The 22942-nt window shown below is 39.0% G+C and overlaps 1 protein-coding gene across 6 annotated transcripts in view; it reads left to right on the top strand.

The window, feature by feature from the left end:
- Fam13c (family with sequence similarity 13 member C) overlaps window positions 1–22942 on the top strand; it is a 103337-nt gene that overhangs the window by 49605 nt on the left and 30790 nt on the right. For all 6 annotated transcript variants that reach the window (XM_048338815.1, XM_048338813.1, XM_048338812.1 and 3 more), the window contains one exon: window positions 10648–10711. In XM_048338815.1, the coding sequence (XP_048194772.1) occupies window positions 10648–10711 (64 nt within the window). The remainder of the gene's footprint in view (window positions 1–10647; window positions 10712–22942) is intronic.

The raw sequence follows: 22942 nt of genomic DNA, 5'->3' as shown, positions 1-22942 counted from the left end.
ACAAGGAAGGGCCTTGGCAATCGGCAGACTTGATTGCTTATACCATCTTGGATATGACATCGTTGGACAAATCTGCTAACCTCTGGGGGCTTTGCCATCTTCAGATGAACAGTAAAAATGTGGACATTAGATGTGCAGCTTCATTCAGAGCCTGGCCAGCAGCAGATGTTTAATAAATTAAAGGAGCTCCTAAGTACTCATCTGTGATTGCTCATACGTCCCTCTTACCTCTGGGGTCTCTCCTCACTGGGGCTTGATTTATCTATATTCTAACACTATTGAAGAGCCCAGTTCTTTCCTAGCTTTTCCTGTATTTTTTCCTTCCTTACATCCAACAGCAATCTCTGTACTTTAAAAAAATTAGGTACTTGGTTAACCTGGAGAGTTTTTTTTATTTATATCTTCAAATAAAATACAAGTCAGTTTTTCTCTAATTATGAATACATAGTTCTCAGCATAGTGATGGTCTCCTCATGAGGCTTGTTTTTTCTTAGGGAGGCAAGATGTTGGAATTCTGGGTTGCTCTCTACAGTCCTATGACTATCTTGGTCATATTTTATTATGACCTTGACAGTTTGACTCAGGCAAAGAAAGAAGGTCTAATAGAAGGGTGAAGGAGCCACTTACAAAATTGAACAACCAAGGAAGGGAAGAAAACTACGCCTGGCACCTGAATTTTCTAGAATTTCAGTGACAGGGATTTGTTCCTCTGGTGTACCGTATGATGATCTAGTGATAATAGCTCTAATAGCTTTCCATTCCTTCTGAAATATCAAAAGTAATAGGCCCAACTCAGACCACATGATCACCTTTGCTTATGCAAAAGGGGAGCACTAATTCCATATGGCAAAGAAAGTTAGTATTAGAAAAGGTTGGCTGAGATTAAAAAGGCTGGACAGAGGACAGATACAAGTGGCTCACACCTATAATCCTAGTTACTCAAGAGGCTGTCTGAAGGATGGCAATCTGAAACCAGCCTGGGAAGAAAAGTTCCTGAAATTCCATCTTCAATTAACCATCAAATTGCAAAATTGGAAATGTGGCCCAAAGCTCTTTTATTCACAGACCTAATTTTTGTTGTTGGTAGTGGTGTTTGTGGGGCTTGAACTTAGAGCTTGGGCATTGTCCCTGAGCTTTTTCTGTCAAGGTTATTGGTCTACCACTTTAAGCCACAGAACCACTTCCAGTTTTCTGGTGGTTAATTGGAGATAAACGTCTCACAGACTTCTTTGCCTGGACTGGCTTTGAATTGTGATCCTCAAATCTCAGCCTTCTGAGTAGCTAGGATTATAGATGTGAGCCACTGCTACCCAGCTAAAGAGCTACTCTTATTTGCATGTTAACATTTTATTTTATTATTTTTGTTGTAAAGGTGATGTACAGAAGGGTTACAGTTACATAACTCAGGTACTGAGTACATTTCTTCTTGAACAATGTCACCCCTCCCTCATTTTTCTCCCAGTGCTTTCCCTCCCAATGCCCTCCCCCACCCCAAGTTGTATAATTCATTTCCAACATAGGGTCTAGCACACGTTAAAAATTTTGTAGGGACTTCTGGATATAGCTTAGTGGCAGAGCACTTTTCTCACACATGTGAGGCCCATGGTTGGATTCTCACTACTATAAATAAAATGGAAGAGTGTTGCAGAGTCTGTGTGTTGCTCTAATATCAATGCTGAGGGTAATGAATATTTATAAGTATTAATTAAATACTCACCTGTCATTGAATTTCCTCCCATCACTGCATCTGCCCTGGAGATAAGTCTTCATTTGTGTTATTAGTTTGTTTTCTCTTTGCCTAGCTGAAAGGTCCAGAAACACAGTGATTGTGTCTATTTTGTCAAAATATTTACTATCTAACTTTTAAGTTCTTCCTGAAAGAAGACTCTAGGATGGAGGAGGAATGGGATGCCAGAAGATTGTCCCAGGAAATAGGAAATTGGAAAAGCAGAATCGCCCACTACATATGTGTAATGCATAGGTTTTTACTGAGGTCCTTTCGAGGAACTGTGTAGAAAGTACCTAACTTATTCTCTTCATTGTTTACCCACACATTCCTTTATTCACTGGCAGGGGCATGGACTCTGTCACAACTTCCACCTTCAGAGAGCAAGCACAAATATCATGAGACACATAAATGGAGTGATTTGACAGGTACTTAAGGTGGGAGGATGCAAGTGAGCAGAACTGTCGGTGAAGATGAAGCGTTGGCTGGGACCATTCTGTCTCCTGGGTGAGCCCTGCCTGGTATCAGGAGCAGGTGTTGGTGATTATTTACTAATGAGAGGAATGAATGAGTGAGTGATGAAGGAAAATTGCTTTGTAGCCTGCTCAGGAAACCAAATGCTAGAATGATTGTTACTATTAATAATGCATTATTAGGGTGTCTGCTCTCAATCCCCATAAATTATCTTGCTAGATTCTTATGCCCTTCATGTCCTAGTCAGAACTCTTCTTTCTGTGCAGGCCTAGAGGGTTTGACTTGCTCACCTATTCTCTAATCATTGGTGTTTTGTTCTGTTCTAGTCCACCAAAGTGAGGCACAGTACCAATGCCCAGGAAGCTGGGCTGTCTTGTGTTTGAGGTTTCTCATAGCATCTCAATTCCAGCCTTTCCATCTTTAGTAAAGTACTCCTAGAAGGCCAGGCTAGGTCAGTCCTCAATTATGTCCTTTAAATGTTAGTATTCTCTCAGATTGTTGCCTTTGGACTTTCAATTCAGAGAGCCCCTTGGAGTGCTTTCTAATTATCCCTTTACCATTCTGCTTCTCTGGAAATTCTGATTCTGCAGGTGTGAATAGGGTGACCAGGAATCTGTTTTAGTAATCTAACATCTATACAAGGTAAGAGGTAGAGGTGAGGTGGGCCTTGGGTCCCAGCCAGCGAGGGCGGGGTCTGTGATTGGGGATCAATATTCTGCTCCTAGTAGAAGGACCATATCTTGGACTTCACTGACCAGGAAAAATGGACAAATGAGTTGGAAACCAGCTTATGAATGTCTGTTCGATGTCTGTCAGTGTCTCTTGGGCATCATTTCAAACTCTATGCCTCACTTTCTTTGTCTTGGAAGTTGGCTGTCCGATATTTGACCTCATCTTTTAGCATAGAAATTTGGTCAAGAATCAGTGAGACAATGTCTTCATTGTGCCTTAAACTCCATAGGAAAATGAACCTTATATTTACTGGTATTGAGGGTTGTTATTGTTGCTAATAATAGCATCAAGATTTATTGGCATCATGTCTGTGTCTGCATATAGAACTATTGTTTGGATTTAAAGAATTGTTTGCCTAGAGAGTTATTCTCTTGGGCTTTACCTTTTGTTTTCACAACAGTTTCAGGAAACAACAGTGAAAGCAGCAGCCAGCAGTCATCCTGGTATACATTAGTCTATTTCAAGTGTTGCTTTCTAATACAAAGGCTCAATTTAATACAGTGGAATACTGTAGATCTTTGGATGTGACACGAGGTGGGCACTGGTAAGCCTTAAAGCCATGATTCTGTATGAAACATTCAAAAAGTCCTCTAAGTCCTCACTTATTCCTTCTGATTTTTTTGTAATTAAATTTCTAAATTGGCCACTTGAAAATCTTCTGTTAGTCTTCTTAGGGAAGGAATATATTTCTGGATGACAATGAGGGTCATTTCATCTTCCTGCCTCTGCTAGCATGCTAGGCCAGGTATATGAAGCCATGTCAGTTGTATTAGTTGTCTACACACTCAGAGATATATCAGAATTGGAAGCTATCTATAAGCAAAGGATGAGTGGTTTATTTAGTTTTTGTTATTTCCTTTAAGTAGTTATACAAAGGACTTGTCATAAATGATAAGTTAAAACAAATCAGTTTAGGAAAACAATATGTCTTGATCAAGGTCTCACCCATCCTTCCCTTACCAACTCCTCTGTCATTCTTCTTAATTGTGTAGGATATACATTGGATTCTTGTCTGCATTTTCCCCTCTTCATTTCCCTTCCACCTTACCCCACCCCTTTGAAGTACCTGCTTCTTGGTGTTTTATTTTGCTGAACATTGATTTTAGCTTTCTAAGGAATTACACTATTTGAGATCTCCCTTGAATCTACAACATTTCATTTAATACATTTGCATACTACCCAACATATTTACTTATGAGTTTTTAAGCTAAATCTAGCTTCCACATATACGGGAAAACATGGCTTCTTTGTCTCTCTGGGCCTAAGTTACTTCACTTAACATAAATTTTCCCAAGTCTTTCCATTACTTCACAAATGGTACAATATCATTCTTTCTAATGGATGAGTAAAATCCCATTGTGTGTGTGTGTGTGTGTGTGTGTGTGTGTGTGTGCCACATTTTCTTGATCCAAGGATGAATGCTTTATTACTTCATGTCCTATGCTAACTCGTATATCCCCTGTCCCACAGGGATTACAATCATGAGAGATAAATAATTACAGAAATATAACACCAATAAATGGAAGATTAGGTAAGGACACTACAATCTCATTAGGGGGAACTTGGTTGGAAGGCTACCTGGTATGTAAAGGATGAATGAGTTGGCAGAGAAAGTGGGTTAGGAAGAAAATGATGGGTGCAGGAACAGACTACCTGAAGGTACAAACTGGAAAGGAGCAAGGTTGTATCTGAGGAACTGAAAGTTCTGTGGCATTGTCAGAGTAAAGAGAAAGGAGCATGATAAAGTGGAGTTTGAGCAGTTCAGTAGACACTAAAACCTTCAAGACATCAGAAGGTACTTTGGGAATTTTGGTCTTTAAGTTCAGGGTGCAAGGTGCAACAAGTGGCAAGCTCTTGTGTGGAAATGGTCTAGGGGAAGGGAAAGGGAAGGCAGGTAGACGGGGGTGGGGGGGTGAGGGGGTGGGGGGGTGGGGGGGAAGAAACTTGTCATCTGGATAGTTCAACTGAGAGATGATGATGATGGCTTGACCTAAAATGGCAGTTGTGAGGATGGGGAAGGGAGGAGCCAGATGAGAAAGTTATTGTGGATAAAAATTTGAAGGTTAAAAAAATAATTGGTCATTGGGCTTGAGGAATTTGAACTGTTCAGATGACTCTCCAATGTCTCCCAAGAGCCACTGGTAAGATGGGAAGATTTTCACTGAGATAGGGAATATTTTCCTCCACTAATTTAATCATAGTTAAACTGTTGATATAAAAATAAAATCCTAAGATAAAACATGGCTTTCTCACAAATTATCACATCCTGTAGTTTAAAACTGTCGTTAGGCCAAGCAAAACATTTTAATGCTTACTTGGTTTATCTGTTTTGAATTCCAGTACACCTCCCAAGAGAGCTCCTCTGCAGCTTGACTCAGCACACATTTTAGGGATCCAGCATTACTGGGGATAGCAAAAATTTTTAGAAAAGTTATTCTTCGGTGGGCTTTCTGCAATTTTGCAATCAAAGAATACAGAGAGACACTTTTTAATATCACCACATCATTAAGCCTTGGATTTCTCTGCTGAAAAGTTACTATTCTGGGTTGCCTAATGGTGATGGTGGTGGTGAAAATGGTAGCAGTGGCAGGGGGGTCGATGGCAACACTGTTGCTTTGGTGGCAGTGGTGGTGGGATTGCTTGTGGGTATGGTGTTGGTGGTGATGGTGATGGTGGTAACAATTACAGTGGTGGAGGCATGACATTATCATCAGTACTGAGTCCAAGGAGTATAGGCTGTATTTTCCATTGCTTAGGCCTGGTTCAGAGGGCAAAGTTGTTATAAAGTTGGCAGAATATTCTGGCTGGCTTACTCATCCTTGCCCTTTCAGAAGCATACATTTGACATCGATGTTATTGCTGAGGTCGGTGGTGGGTGGTGAGGGTTGGAGGGACTGTTTGATGTGAATCAGTTTTTGAAAGTAAGCCAGCTTCCTGGCAGCATTGCACATGGTTTGAGCATCTTTAAAGATATGAGAAAGAGAGAAATTCAACACAATTATCCAGTGTTCTGGTTCTCTTCCATTTATGTTAAACTTTCCCAGTGAGAAACGTCTGTTTGTTTTTCCTCTTCTACCAGGACCATTATCTTTCTGAATCCAGAGCTTTCATTTTCATTGTTTCTAGGTGACTAATACTCGATAGCATTGGGCATTTCTCCTGTAGGCCCTGTTCCCAGTGCTTTTCTTTTCTTGCTGCTCTTGTTCATAATACAGAGCATCCAGTGAATCATAGATTACTACTGATTTATGTCTTATGTTCCATCTCCTCTCAGGAGAACACTTATGCCAGGAGGGCAGATTTTATTTCATTTATTCCTTTATTCTCAATACCTTTAATATCTGGCACATAGTTAATGCTTGAGAAGTATGTGTTGACTGAGTGATGACATTATTTAGTTTCCCTTCTTCCTATAAGGTGAAATGAGTGTGTTAGTGCTTATCTCCTGTGATTATCTTGGGGAATAAATGAAATGATGTAAGTTAATTGCCTGGCTCACCCCCTCTGCTGAATTTTTAGGTTCCTCCTGACACTTTTCTTTCTTAGAACTTTTCTCTGTGTTAATTAGAGTGCAAATTCTGGCTAGTGTCTGTTTCCCTAATGATGCTTTTGTAATTTATTCATAGCTTCTTTTATTATTGTTTGTTAATTGGCTAATTCCAAAGACCTGCTCAGTTGGCTCTGGTTGATTCTTTCAGCTTATTAACAATACTTTGACCATAATTCTTAATAAAATATAAAATAGTATAATAATCAATTATAATATATGCCAATTCTACTATAGCTTTTTTTTGTTTGTCAGTTGTGGGGCTTAAACTCAGGGACTGGGTGCTGTACTTGAGCTCTTTTGCTCAAGGCTAGTTCTCTACCACTTTGAGCCACAGCTCTACTTCCAGGTTTTGGTGGTTAATTGGAGATAAGAGTCTCACCACTTGCCTGCCTGGGTTGGCTTTGAGTCATATTTCTCAGATCTCAGCCTCCTGAGTAGCTAGGATTACAGGCATGAGCTACTGGCACCCAGCTTAATATGGCATTATATATGATTTTGTAATCCATATACTATTAATAGTAATAGTAAGATTATTACATGAACTATCCTCCACATTATAAACTGTGAGGTAAATCTTCACTTGGCAGATGAGAAAATTGAAGATTAGAAAGATTAATCTGTTACCTTCCAGCATATACTCAGTAAATGACAGAGTAAGATTCATTCTTAGATCTGGTTTCTTCTGTTTCTTCATTTATATACCCATTCAAAATGGCATGTGTGAAACTAGATTTTCAGATCCCAGGCCCAAACTCCAGGAGTTACACATGTCAGGTCCTGACAGTCATCCCGGTAGGCCACATAAAAAGACATAGTGAAGGGTGGAGAAAGGAGGCTTTTTATGGGACAGCTACGGGAAGACAATAATTTCGTTCATCGTTCAGGAGTATAGATAGTTCCCATAGGTCAAATGGGGGAAAACTGGGGTTGCGAGTGAAGTTATATGTAGTTTTAAAAGTCTCAAGTCCCAGGCTTGTTTAGAGCAGGTGAAAGTGACATCAGGTGGTTTGGTGGTTCATTGTGTTGGGATTAGTCATGAGAGGCCTTGCTTCTCTAAGACTCATTGATGCCTGGCAGATGGTCCAGATCTTCCTCAATTCTACAACAGCTATAAAGTGACTGCAGAAGATAATGGCTCAAGATAAAGGACTTAAGTACAAAATGGAGAAGTCTGGAATGCTTAGTCTGTATCCTTCTCCTAGTTAATTTATGGGTCCACATAAGCAGTCAGTTCCTATATGCTGATATTCAATTTGCTCAAATGTCCTCAAGGCTGTGTGTATATTAGTTTTCTCTTCTGCTTAATATTTCACTTCCAGCCACACCTATAATTCTAGCTTCTCAAGATGCTGAGATCTGGGGATCACAGTTTGAAGACATCACAGGCCAAAAAAAAAAAAAAAAAAGAAAAATCCACGAAATTCTTATCTCCAATAAACTACATAGAAAAAGCTGAAATGGTAGAGTGCTAGCTCTGAGTACAGTCAGAGTCAGAACCCAGGCCCTGAATTAAAACCCCAGGAATGGCAAAAAAAAAATAATAATAATTTCACTTCCTTATGGCATAGACTCTTTTCATCATTATCTCCCGAACACACTACAAAACACATATTAACTATTCAGATGGTTAACAAATTAAAGTATCTTTGGTGTTTTAGACTAGTTCTCCATTTGTTCTGGTGGCTTATCTAGTTGTTAATGGTATTCCTTTTTTTTCTGTGACATTATTTACTTATTACAAATAGGCTGTTTTCTGCATCTTTATATTATATACTGACTTGTCGGGACCTGGACGATCCCTTTCTCCCCAATTTCCCGGGGAAAATGCTTGAGCCCCAAAATCTATGAGAGAGCACTCAGCCTTATTTCTCCGCCCGCGGGAACTGAAGGTGTACCCTCATGGACTTGCGCTGAGTTGAGGAAAGGTTGCTGAAGCCTCCCCTCCCCCATCCCCTCACATGTTACCAGGAGCGGGGGCGGAAGAAGGCATCGGGGAAACGCTGGGATGGTGGGATGTGTCTCAAAGGCTTTAATTTGGGAGGGGGACTTATATGGAGGTAATGGTGGGAAAGAAAGGGGGCTGGCCAAATGGCCAGTCATAAGCTAAAGACCATGTCCATCAGGTGATGTCATGAAACTTCCTTTGTGGGTGGGACAACCCCATCATGGTGGCACGCACATGTTCGCCCCTCAGGGGCGGGGGGGCTTCTTTTCCCGTTGAGGCCGGAAGGTGGGAGGGGCTCCCTCCCACACTGTCCCAGGGCTGGGGGAAGGGCAGTGTCTCGCTCTTGGCGCCCTTCCTCCATCAAGGCCAAAACAGTCCCCAACACTGACTTTAAAAAAAAAAAAAAACAAAGTGTAGTTTTGCATCCTTCTATTAGGATTTGTCATCTGTTTGTTTTACTATCTGTGGCCACTCATTAACAGGGAGCTAAGACCAAAGCTGTAGAAAATTTTATGTTATGCAGGGCCCTGAATTCAAGCTCCACTACATCTATAAACAAAACAAATTAAATGTACCAAAACACCATTTCTGGATGCCACCATAATTCCATGGAAACATAGTTTGAGAATCTGTGGGTGACAAAAAAAATTAAGAACCATGTGAACTTTTCTATGTTAATGGGTAGCAAATCCCCAAGAGACCTTTGTTTATTTTGTAGACCAGAGTTACTTCATATTTTCTAACATTCTGAGAAATTATCAGGTCAGTGGCTCGGGAGACTGATGAACATAAGAGGGGTGGAGTTAGATGTTTCTGCCTCACTTCCTTTTTTCCTGGAGCTACTCATGCCTCAGTTAACGAACAGGGGGTTGACTCTTGTTACACTCTGGAAGGAAATGCTGGTTTGTTTAGAAATGAAAGGCATTGTTCTGACCCTGTGACCCTCTCGATTTTCTTGTGTTTCTCATTAGAAACAAATTATTTGAATAGTTAGTAGTACCCATGGCTTGAAGAAATTTTCATTCTTTAGATTATTTTGAGGAAGTTTGATATCTTGCATTTCTAAATGTACAATTCTAAATGTATAATGACATGTAGAAACCATTAGTCCTGTTCTTCATTCAGAGGAAAAATATATATGTACCAAAAATATATGTACCTTAAAGATCCAAGAATAAAAATCATGAAAAAAGATATTCTCCAATGTCTTTTAGTAGACAACTTAATGATTAAATTTCTTATTACATATAAGAATATGTAATAAAAGGCCAGATAGCTGGCCTTTTATAATTTACTATGCTTATCACATAATATCATGCAAATTGCTGTAGATAAACCTGAATTATGCATAACAGTGCCACTGGGTCATAATGTTTGACAAATCATGATTTGGTCCCAATGCATCTGCCAACAGTTGGAGGTTTTGTTTTTAACCTAAAAGTTATGCCTTTTCTTAAGTCCTTTGTTTTTTATTGGGGAATTTATTGTGGTAAAATCCAGCTTCAGTAAGTAACCTTGCTGTGCCTGTGATAAGACATTTATTGCATAAGGTAAGACATAAGATGGCTTTCACAAGCTGGCTTCAGTAGTCTAGAGTTACAGAAAGTGTATCTTCCTCTAACAGTCATGTCCAATCACATTTATTCCTTCAAAACCTTGTTGAACTTTACTAGAGTGATTGAGGACTTGCCACTGTAGACAATTTTGCATGGAACGGCAATACACAGACCAAATTGCAGATTGTGAGACATGCTAGGAAGAATACAGTACATTGGAGAGTGACAAGCAGGCTACTTCTGTTTTCAGAGGTCAGGAAGGCCTCCTTGTGAAGTTACCTGTGATCGGAGCTGATGTGCATGTGATGACAGAGATGTGTGCAGATCTGGGGAGAACAGGCTGGGCCCAGGGATACAAAACTCAAAGGTTTGAGCAGAAAGCAAGTGTGATTTGTTCAGTACAGGGAAGGCTAATGTGACTGGTGTTTGTAAACAAGAGTGAGAGTGGTGGGAAGTGAGGTCAGATCAGGATGGAGCTCAAATATGGTAATGTGTCCCAGGACATTGTAAGGCGTCTAGATTTTCTTCTCTGGTCAATGAGATACTATAAGGGTTTTTAGCAGAAGCCTGACCAGATCTATCACTACCAGCTTCAAATGTCCATTCTTGAAAGGTTTCTTTTAAAAAGCTTTCTTTTAATTCTTTTTTCCTTTGTATTTTATAGACTAGACCAGAGAGCTTCCATTTGGCCAAAGGATGCTTTTGAAACTCGGCAGGACTTGAATGAGGTAGGTGCAATTATTACTCGTTATGTGAATATGAGTTATCCCATCATGGAATTTAATATGCTTTTGAAATGCTACAAATTCCTTTTGATTAAAAGTTGTGAGTATTTTTGGTTTTAAGGTAAACTTTTCATGATGGTTTAATTGCTAATATTGTTCCTTGCTCTTGTGTAAAAATATTTAAAATATTACTTTTGAGAAAGCTCATCAAGTCTGGGACTTAACCCAAGTTCACCATTTTATTACATGATTTTCCACTTCATTTTAAGATTGTATAACCATGGCTGTGATAGTAACCATTTTGTATTTTTCTCTTTTAACTTTATTTTACCTACATCTCCCTTTCTTTATTTTCCCACTAGCTTTTAGAGTCTCAAGCATACTCATGCTTACAGTTTATTCACTGAATGTAATACAGTTTGACATTTGCAATATGATCTTCATATACTTTGAGGTATGAAGCTGTATTTCCTTAACCAAACATTAGTTAGCTTGTTCTGGAATTCCATTGAAATATATAATTGCATTCTAATGTTGAGAATCTATGTAGTATAATAAGGGTACCTACTATTATGAATGCTTTGGTTTAAAACGTTGGTTTGAAATACTCCATCTGATTTTTCTTCTCCTCATTAAATTAGAGAAGTGGGTGGGTATGTGGTATGCCTGATTAGGATCATAACACATAACGAAATGAGTAGCCTTGATCCTCAGATGCTTAGAACAGAAAAAGTGAGCCTTGGGAAAGTTTATTTGGCATTTTGAATACACATTCTTCCTCTGCCCTCAGTCAAGGGCCCTCATAAAAGGCTTTTAAATCTAGGTGATTTTTCTTTTGTTCTTCCTTCCTTTTATTTTTTCCCCCTTTCCCTCCCTCCCTCCCTCTCTTCCTCCCTCCCACTACTTCCCTCTTTGGATAACTACTATTCCAATATGGATTCACTTTGCCTAGTTTTTGAGTCTTTTATTCATGGGTTATATGAACTATTTTGTGTCTTGTTTTACTTTCTCAGTATTATATGAGATTTAGTGTTAATTTGCCTTGCTCTAACCACTTTATAGTTGACCATTAGGATTGTTAGTATAATTTTTTTATTACAAGCTATTTCTTGCCTTTTTGTACAGCTCATTTTTTGAGTATTCCATCTTGAAATGGATATGTAAGGTAGATCTTTTCGTTATGATTGCTCTCTTTTTGTTCTTTGCACCTCCTTTTTTTTTTTTTTCACTTACCAACTCCTCCCACCAATATAGCCTTGTAGTTCTCTAAACAAAACCTACCAGGGTCACATCTGCATTTTTTGTTCATACCAACTTACAGGTCTACACTAAAAAAGTATTCCTTTAGCCATGTGAGAAGGCAGTCCACCAGTAGTTTGCAGACACCTTTTAATGTATATAAATGATAATAATTGCGCTAATAACATGTGCAATCTATGGTTCCTATGCTGTGGTGACACATATTATGAGTCACATATATGACATATTTCTATTGTGGTGGCATGCTCGCATGTGTGTGTATGTTCTATACTTGCCTAGTGAGTTGAAAAGCTCACTCACTTCTTGTTTCTAATATTAGTATCCACTTAACTCCTGCAAATATCACTCTTCCTCCACTAACAGAGAGATTCCAGGTCTCGACCTTGGGTAGCTGGAAAAATTTCGTCTATTTTATAGGGTTGTTTTGGTGGGTTTTTTTTGTTTTGTTTTGTTTTTGTGGGTTTTTATGATATCTTAGCAATTATACTTGTGGAGTTTGTTTCTGAAAAAGAGATTCAATCACCCACCCTACCATGCATCTTTGTACTTCCCTGCTCTTCCTCTATAAGATATCTAGAGGTTTTATTTGTTGAGTCTCCTGAATCTTAACTGGAAAATTTTCTAGACTGGAGATCTGTTCATTTTTCACCCACCTTGATCTTTGGTATTAGTTAATCTTCTATATGTATAAGATTGGTAATCACTAAACACACTGAAAGTGCTTGAAAGATAAGATTTTTAACTCTACCATTGATAATCCCATTCTTGACTTCAGTTACAATTAAGAAAAATGACAGATATGTAGAGAAAACAAATGAATCTCTTTTTCCCTATGAATATGACCCACTAGGTCCTCAAACCATTATTTTTCCAACTCCTTGACTACATATTACAAAAATTTTAATTAACTCCTTGGGAAGGAGGTTTTGAATTAAATTGCTCTAAGAGTCCTTCCAATGTTAATACTCACTGATCTTACTCTCTTTTTATTTTCCTAGTGTTTGCAGAATTTAGTCATAGGTTCTTATCAGAGAAAGGATGGGGAAAAGTGTCCCAGAGTTTCTCAGGATGAAGGTCTGCTCATATCTAGCCATCTGAATGGCTCCTTGGGGAAATGAGCAGTGAATAGTGCTATAACAATTATGCATGCACCAAGCAGTTAATTATTAATCTTATGGGTGTACTACAGTATTATCAGTAAAAAAAAATAGGAGTGATTGAGATGTCTGATTCTGTCATTTTGTTTGCTTAGCCCAACTCTTACGTAAATATCTTTTTTCCCCCTGTTTATGTGGTACTGAGGAATTGAAGCCAGGCTTCATGCACGCTAGGTAAGCACTCTACCACTGAGCCACATTCCCAACCCCTGTAAATATCTTTCAAAAGAGAAGGATTACTTCAAAAAGTGCCTATGGTCTGTGTACTCATTTCCTTATATAGACTTTGAGGTTTTTTTGTGTTTCACTTTTGGATAAAGCAAGTACCTGTTGAGTGCATTTGTTTTCACTTTTTACCTAAAATTCCATGATCCTTAGAGGTAAGGTCAGCAAGAAGGTTCTTAGCCCTTAACGAAAATTTTATCTGTGCCTTATATGTGGATTCCTTATTTCTCTCTCCTATGAGGCTTGTTGATAATGACATTGCTCATGATGGTATAACTCTACAGTTTACTTTCTCCAGGCTTAAGGAGTTAGTATATAAATTTGAAGGGGAAAAAATATTGCCATGGATTTTCTTTTTTCTTTTGGTCCAGGAGAGATGTGTAAACACAAAGAAGAAGATGCTAAATCTTAAAACAGGAAAATGAAAAAAACCTCTCATTTTGTGATTCCAGAGTCAGAATGTGGAGACAGTTGTCTTTTGCCTACATATTCTCACAAGTTAGGGGTGGGGAGGATATCCAGCCAGGTACTGGTGGGGATTGCAGTTCAAAGACAGCCTGGGCAGGAAAGTTGGTGAGACGCTTATCTCCAATTAACTACCAAAACAGCAGAGAGTGGAACTGGAGCTGTGGCCCAAGTGGTAGAGTGCTAGCTTTGAGTGTACAAGCTCAGGGACATTGCCATCACCTCCCCTACATCCCCAGATGGTCCAGGTGGCACAATGTCTCACACTTGTAATTCTAGACACTCCTTGGAAGGTGAAGATAGGGAGGATTAGGGGTAAAGTCAGCTCAGGCTAAAAGTCAGTGTAGTCTTCCTAACTCAATCCATAAGCAAGGCCCACATAAGCATGTGCCTGTAATCCCAGCTCCATGAGAAGGCAGAGGCTATATTAGGAACATTATTGCCTGACGTTATCCCTGGGCAGCAAACATGAAACCCTCCTTGAGCATCTTTAATTTTGCTTTTTTTAAAGGAAGAATGTTTACAACAGATTTCAAGATCTGTGTATGCCCAAATTCCTTATATAATGATAATGTGGTGTTGTATTTACATGCATCTTATGCACATTTCCCTATGTATTTAGGTTTTCTGTAGATTACATATAATATAGATTTTGTTATACATTATTTATTATATGATAAAGAAAATTTCTATACCTTGTCAGACACAATAAAAAATTTCAATTTTTGTTTGATCGAAATGTGTATCTCCCTCAAAATTGGTTTTAATTTTGAGAAAATAGTCTACTAAAATTCTTCTTTTTTGCCTCCAACACTCATATGTTGGGATAAGTGGCATTGTTTCTCTAAGAATTAGCAGCTATGTTTTTCTCTTTAAGTGAAAACCTAGGCTACAGTATTAGCTTTTATGATTGATTGCAGAGTTAAAAAATTTTTTGAGATTCTGTACATGAGAACAAAAGCTAATTCATCATAGTTTTATTAATAATAGGGTTGTATTGACACATACGGATAAGTTTGGGATTGAGATCAGCTATATGCATGGCTTGATTTCAAGGATTAAAGATTCATTATAACTGGAAATCCAGTTATTCTGTCTTTTTTCTAATATTGCCTTTTTCAGTGGCCAGTCTCTCTTTAGTGACTCATTATTTTTATATTCAGTAATAACTTTTCTATTATTGTGAAACAAATTACCAAAAGAGTAGCAGTTTCAAATACCTATTTCCTGGTTCAAGGCTATAATGTTTAGAAATCTGAGTGAAGTGAACTGGATTCTCTGCTCAGGGTCACAAAAAACTGAGATTAAGAAACTGGTTGGGCTAGGTTCTTATCTTGAGGTTCTGAAGAAGGATCCATACCCAAGCTCATTCAGATGGTTGCTTCAGTAATTTAGTTCCTGGTGGTTATAGGACTTTGGTCCCTGATCTCCCTTGTTGGCTATCAATTGAGCATAACTGGCTTGCAGATATTTCCAGATTTATGCACCTGTGACCTTTTCTTATCTTTGAGCTAACAACAGCACTCTAAATCCTTCCTGTGCTTTGAATTTCTTTGAAGCTTTCTGCTACCAACTAGAATAAACTCTGTGTTTAAAGACTTTACCTGATTAAACCAGACTTATTAAAATAACATCTGTATTTGGCCAGTTGACTTAGGACTCCGTTTGATGCAAAAATCCTTTCATAGCAGCACCTAGATTATTGTAATTAAAGTCTATTCCTTTTCTACTTTGAAAATTAACACCCTGTACTAGAATCATTTATCTGATCTTGTTTGAAGCACTTTTTTCCATGCTTGAACAAATTAGTATGACCTCGGGGCCTGGAATAAGCTGATTGGCTAGTCTTGAACCATACTTCCCACTTTGAAACTGCGAGTATTGTTTGCAGAAGATGGGCCCTGGAAGCATAATCTCCAAGGTAATTTTCCTCTCTGCTGGACCCCTGCAGGATGCTGGTATGGTATGGTTTTCGGAATTGAGATAAAATGACCTTGCTCCCCTACCAAGGTTCTTTTCTCAGCTGGAACAGTGTCCAGTGATTCATTTAATTTTAGCCATCTTTTGTTGTCTGTGTCAAGAAGGACATCCTGAAGCCAACACAGTCACGGTATGAGCCCTAGTTCTCAGTTCCAGATGAATGAACAGTGCAGCAAAGCAACTCTGAGCTGTTTCTAGGCCTGGTTGGTCTTGCCAGATCTTTCTGAGGCGACCATCAAACCTGGCTGTTTGTTTCCAGGGCAACCAGGTCTATGGTATTCACCCTCAAGGATATCCTTAGTGTGGTCTTTGGCAGAAGAGGGAGAAGTCATGCTAGCTACTATCTATGTTCTTCCCTGTCCAAAAATTAAATTGGAGAAGCGTTGGGCACGTTGGGCTGAGTAGAGAAGTCAGGGTAAGAACTTGTCATAGCCAACCCATTTGTGTTTGTCTTTTGCTTGTCAGCCTTCCCCTGGTCCCCCACTTCATTGCAACTGGTCTACTGGCTCTCTCTTCAGGCATGCATGATTCCCTGACCTTTTCGTGTTGCTTGCTCTTTCTTTTTCTCCTCTTTACGTTTTCTTACTCTCTATTGGAAGACTGCATGGGGTGGTGTCTAGTTCAGCGGCTCTCAAGGGTCATCCTAAGTTGTGGCTTTCACTGTTTTGTAACAGAACATAATAACAGTGGACACAGTGACTTTTTCAGGAGGCTAAAGTCTAGGACCAACCCTTCAGAGATTGTTCTTAGGAATTCATTTTGTCATGAAATAATAGGGAGAGAAGTTGATCACACACTCTCATTTGGAGAAATATTTGAAGCAAATATGTACCTAGCTCCAGACTTGATACAGGGATGAGGAGCAAGCACTACCGATGAAGAGTGAGCCTTCCCAGCTCCAGTTTCTAGACATTTGCAGGGAAATGCATAAGTTCTAGACTTAACATACAAGACCCAGGCTTGCCTAGTGTTGGCATGCTATATGCTTCCTAGGATACTGTTGGTTTTCTTAAGGGTATAAATGTCAACTTTTAAGGCAGTAAAAAAAAAAAAGCTGGATTGCATGTTCTAACAAAATATTAGTATTTGAGGAAATGGCTAATATTGTCCAGTGACAAGACATCTTCTAGGACATAAGTAGATTAATATACTTCACATGGCATATAATTTCAATTTTATTAGCTATTGATTTCACATATTCATTGGAATTTAGTTATCAAAGATGTTAAGTTAATATCATTAGAAATAATAGAGAATCTATGAGTTAATAGAGTTATTTGGCTTTACCCAGTGACCCAGAATGAGCCAGACCTCAATTGGCCTCTACTATGCTCACATCTTACTAAATTTAGTTTTTAAGCTGAGTACTTTTTGCAGTGAAAAGTATATGGAACAAAAATAACTGCAAAAAAAGTAACCATATGAGCAACACTGAGTAAATAGCTTTGTGTAACTCAGCCCATGAGATATAATTAATATTTTAGAAAACATTAGCTAGGGGAAATATACACTTTATCATGTGTGTTTCTCCGTAGTTAGGAACTAGTAACTCCAGTGAGAAACCACTGAAGTTCATTCTATGAGTTGCAAATGAAGCATGGTCCATTTTTAGAACTAAATCAACGCTATCATGGAGAAAAGCATAAAGTATTGATTTAAAAGACAAAGTAATAAAACTGTATTATTCTTTCCCAAATGTCATGGAAGTGAAACTAAATTCAGGACTCTTTCTTCCCAGGTTAAAATGTTTTGGCTGAAAGGAAACGGAGTTTGAGTTACTGTGCGTTGTGGCTGTCTTTGTTTTAAAGATTCAGATGGATCTTGGATCCTTTAAGTCAACAGTGGGCCCTTGGCATGAATAGCTGGTGATTTGACATTGAATTTTTCTGTTGGTAAGAACCAGAAGTGAGGGTTGAGATCCTGCACTGAGGAAAGCTGGGAAGTACCATCCTGGCAGCGTGTTTCTGTAAAACATGCTGGCACATAAGCACACAGTCTATGGAAGGATTAGCCAAAACCCAGTTTCCTAGGGGAAGGATGAATGGGGCTTTCTCTTATAGCCATCAACTTTGGAAGTAGTTTCATTTATTTATTTGTTTATTGGCAAGACCATCCAGAGTCCACCAACAGCTTGAGTCCAAGCATTTCATACTTTATATTTCCTGGTTGGGGATTCCCACATACCTCATTACACCCTGATGATGTTCAAGCAAGTTAAATTCTTGACTAGGACAATAGAGATGCTTGAAATTAGATATTCAGATGTTCCCCCCCCAGCATCAGATAATGGGTCCAAAAAATAATACTAATATGTAATGATAGTCATTTTGTCAGTTGGTTCTAGTTTCATATAGTGTCCTCAGATACAGCCATGAACAGCAAGGTGAGGTTCCAGAACTTGTGGAGTTAGAAAGAGCCCATAAACAACATTTGTATCTGGTATCAAGGGAGGAAACAAAATGCTAAGAGAGAAATTAGGAAGCGGGCCTCTCTGTTTAAGGTAATCAGAATTGGCTCAATAATTAGATGAAAATGATATGGGATGTAGGAGCAGATGAATCAGAGGAAAAAGACAAGATTATGTGTTCGTAGGGTTGTGTATGTGAGGGTTTGGGTGCAGGGAGTTTATGCTGAGTGAACATAAATACTCATGTGATAAAAGTAGTAAGTACATGCTTGAGACACAATTCTGTCCCTAATTTTGAGCAAATTTCTTATTTGTTTCACCATAGAGAGGTTATTGACAGTCCTTGAAAAAATAAAGGGACAGGAGAGAGTTGCTCAATCTCTTAACAGAAACTATGTGTGAACTATCTCCACTCTGTAAATGGTGATCTGCAAACAAAAGCACCCTAAAATAGTTTTCAACCATCCAGCCTGTGTGGGTGTTCTCTATCCCAAACCAACCAAAGTGGGACCTGGCTAATTTTAGAGAAGAGAAAATGAGTATCTTCTGAAACAAGAAGCATATCCTCTATTGTATAAAAGAAAATTTAGCATTTAGAAAAACCACACCTAGGTTCTTCAGACTTCTCTCTAGCGTCTTTCTCCCACAGATGGGAGAATTGGAGAAGCAAGGGTAGATGTAGTTCTTTAGAGGATCCGTTAGCTCTTGCTCAGTTTTCTTACAGGTTTGAGGCATTCGTCCATTGAGCTTTGGCTATAAGGCTGGGCCTTAGTGATTGGTTGGGGGCAGCAATTTCACTAGGATTGAAAACCATATAAGAGAAGGTATGGGTTTGGGGAGCATGCTGACCGCAGGAGATTGCTGTCTTTAAAAAAATGTCCCTGCAATAGGAAAAGTACATTCCTGCATGAAAGGTCAGTAGGCATGATTGAATAGTGAGATGGATTTATCAGCCAGGCTTGCCTTTTATTTCTTCCATGACTTTATGAAAATAACTGACATTACTTGTTTATTTGCATATTAGCTATTTCCTCACTAGATTGAAAGCTTCCTGAGGAAGGATTTAATGTCAGTCTTAAACCCTACAGCCAGCTGTCTGCACTGATTGCTGCTTGGACATTTTAGCTTTGTGTGGCCATCACATCTGGGAGGGGCACATGAACCCTGCATGTCCATAGTCCTTCTTAGAGTGACTCTTTGGGGCTCATTGTTGATAGGAAAGGTCAGAGGCTTCCCATCATCCTCTGAAGGACATATGGCATAGACTAATCATAGGTAAATCTCTCTACTCTCTGGTCCCAAATTCCTTAGTCAGAAGGTATCCCTTTAGGGACTTACACTCTGAAGAATGTCTAGATCCTTACCCTGTGTTCAGGAGGAGTTAAAAGTTCCCTGTAATGCCAAATATCCTCAGGTAATGGAACATGCAGGGTGGGGAGGAGCTATACTTGAGGACAGATGATCTACAAAATTTCTTTCCTTCTGCCTTTTGCACTCCATTTGTAGCCATTTGTTTCCCCTTGTACCTGGAGATCTTTGTCGGTTTTGGACTCATCTCCTTGTTGCAGTTTCACTTAATGAGTTCTTTTCTTTCTCCATTTCTTTAAGTTTACTTCTATCTAATATATCTCAAAGGGAAATAAACCAGCCATGCTAAATCTCCTGTGATGGTCTTGTTGAGATGAGTACAAGTGGGGGAGAATGTAGCAGAGGGAGACAGATGAGAACAAACAGATAATACTTCTAGATATCACTGGATGGGGCACAGCACTCTACCTCACTCCCAACAGCTTTCCAGGAGCCTTTGAATATGAAATACCGTTCTATACTTTTCTGCAAGGAAAGTCATTGATATTTATTTAGATTGCCTGAGCATTAGGTTTAGTTTCGCAAACTGTCTAAGCCTCCACTTTTTGCTAATTCTTTGCTTTCATCCTCAGTAGAAGTGCATAGTTGTTTCTGTCTCCCAGAAGTCATCTAGCCTGAGGCCCTTGCTAGGCAGATAGGGAGTCTAGCATTGCTGTATGGCCCAGCTCTTTGCAGTACCCTGTTAGGTATAGAGGTATTTGTCCTGACTCCACATCCAGTCCTGCTACATGCAGGTGCTCTGTAGTGCTTTCCATGCCTTCCATCATGTTGTTCTTGCAGCTACCCTCACTGCAGGTGCCATTGATACTGCTATATTTGACTATTTTTATAGATAAGAAATCCAGGCTTGGAATACTAAGATGCCTGCCTAAAGTACAACCACAGTATACAGCAGAGCTGACCTCACATCCTTGCTGTTTCTGTGGGAAGATAAAAGGTGATGGCCTCTCTCAGTTTGCAGAATATGTAAGAGCACATGTTACAGGAGTTTGAGCCAGGCTGCTGGTACTACAGCTTTGTTTTTGTTTTAAGAAATGAAGTAAAGCAAAAGGCCCACATATCTCCTTTTACCTACCATTCTTTTAAAAAGTGTTTTGAAATATATACAATATAAAATTGCCCATTTAACTATCTGTAAGTGTACAATTTATTGGCATTAACTATGCGTACATTGTTGTGCAATCATCTCTAATAGCCATTTTTCTATCTCTATTGTTTAAAACCAGGACTCTGTACCTATTAAAGCATAACTTCCTAGATTCCCCCATTGCCAGCCACTGGCAACCACCATTCCACTTTCTGTCTGTCTGTATTTTACTGCTCTAAATATCTTGTGTAATTAGAATTAGGTGGCATTTATCCTTTGGTGTCTGGCTTATTTCGCTAAGCATAATGTCCTCAGAGGTCATCTGTGTATTAACACATGTCAGAATTCCCTTCCTTCTTCATACCAAAGAATGTGCCATTGTAATCATACATCCTATTTTGCTTATACACTCATCTGTCCACAGACAGTTGGGCTGTCTGTACACTGTATTCATTTGTGAAGGCTGTCATAACAATATATGACAGACTGGGGGCTTTATACACAAAAATCAATTTTCTCCAAGTTCAGGAGGTTGTAAATCCAAGATGGCAATGCAAGTTTCTCCTTTCTCCTTAGTTTCTCCTTCTCTCCTTGGGTTGCAGATGGTTGCATTCTGACAGTGTCCTCTATGTGAGCATTCCTAGCATTTTCCTCTTGTGAGGATACCAGCTATATTGAATTAAGTCTCCACCTTAGGACCTCATTTAACCTTAATTACTTTTTAAAAATTAATTTTAAAACTAATTTTTAATGTTTTCTTATCTTTCTTTCTTTCTTTTTTTTTTTTTAATGTGGTACCAAGGAATCGAACCTAGTGCCTCATTCATGCTAAGCAAGCACACTACCACTAATTCACATTCCCACGGCCTTTTCTGAATATTTTTTATTATCTTTTAGAAGTTATACAAGTGAGTTGCCATTCACCAAAGTAGTTTATAAAAACTGTGCAACACCCACTTCAACATTCTCACCCATGGCACCCAAACTACCCCTCCCATTATTTATCTTAATTTTAGGTTATGTATTTTTTGCCATTTAACAAAGCAGTTTATGTGTACAGTACACCTTGATTTGTGTCATCACTTCAACATGGTTACCCCTTCCTTCCACCTATCCTTTACCTTATACTTCTCAATTCTATGGTATATACAATGGCCCTAACTCCTAATGTAGTCACACTGGGAAGATTCCACAGAAGAATTTTGGAGTGATATAATTCAACTCATGAAACAGCTATTGGCTGATGAAAGTATGAGCATGGATATACGACTATCCAAGTTCTGCCTTTAGTTTTTTGGGGTATATACCTAGCAGTGGAATTGATATATTATTTGCTAGTTCTATTTTTAATAATATCAGGGCCTATCATACTGTTTTCCATAGCGTTTGTACCATGTTACATATATCCCATCATATTATTTCTAAATCTTTTTGATAAATCTTTTTGAAAGATCACTAATTTCGAAGGCCCTCCTTGCCTAAAATTATTTTTCCTTGCTGACAGCTGGTTAGTTACTAAATCCTTGCCCTTGCTCAACTCTGCATCTCCCGTGAAAAATCTGTAGTCCTCACTCTTATGCTCAGCTACTGGGAAACCATCCCAGAAAGGGAGAAGGAGCCACAAAAATCCCCTGGTCTCCAGCAGGCATTTCATCTGAGCTGTGACTCTCAGGAAGCAGCCTCTGAGCTCTGACAATGTTTGTGTCAGATTCTGTCCCTTTTCTGGGCACAGCAGATGAAGGATGCTTAGCTGCTGAAGTGTCTGCTGTTTTCACAATGGCTGAGAATAAAGGTTTAAGACACCCTTCAGTGAGCAGCTATTAAAACCCTGTGTTTTAAAACACTCATGGTAGCCCAGTAGATAAAGGTATGTGGGTGGGAGTTGGTAATGTGTACAAGTGGGGAGTTGAGGGTGTGAAGAAATTTAGGGCATTTGCTTACTTGAGGTAAGTGAGAGTATATATGGGGTGGGGTGTATGTGTATATGGTATGAGGTGGAGGGTAGGAGGGGTTTCACATAAGGTAGAAGTGGATTGTGTGGCAGTGTATAAGAGGGGTGTATATTTGGAATAGGATAAGGAAAGTGGATATTGGTCTGAGAGTAAAAGGAAGAGTAGGGGGATATATGCATGAGTGTGTGTGTGTGTGTGTGTGTAACGGTGTGAGAATGTGGGTTGAGTATGATGGTGTTTATGGGTAGGGTTTGAGAGATGAAGGTGTTTGTTGAAAGAGGGGCATTTGAGAGTTAAGGTGTGTGAAGTTGTTCTTTGGAAGATTTGGAATAG

Source organism: Perognathus longimembris, chromosome 2 (assembly GCF_023159225.1).
Source record: "Perognathus longimembris pacificus isolate PPM17 chromosome 2, ASM2315922v1, whole genome shotgun sequence".
NCBI lineage: Eukaryota > Metazoa > Chordata > Mammalia > Rodentia > Heteromyidae > Perognathus > Perognathus longimembris.
Note: the sequence above shows the minus strand (reverse complement) of the source record. Positions and strands in the feature narration are given on the sequence as shown.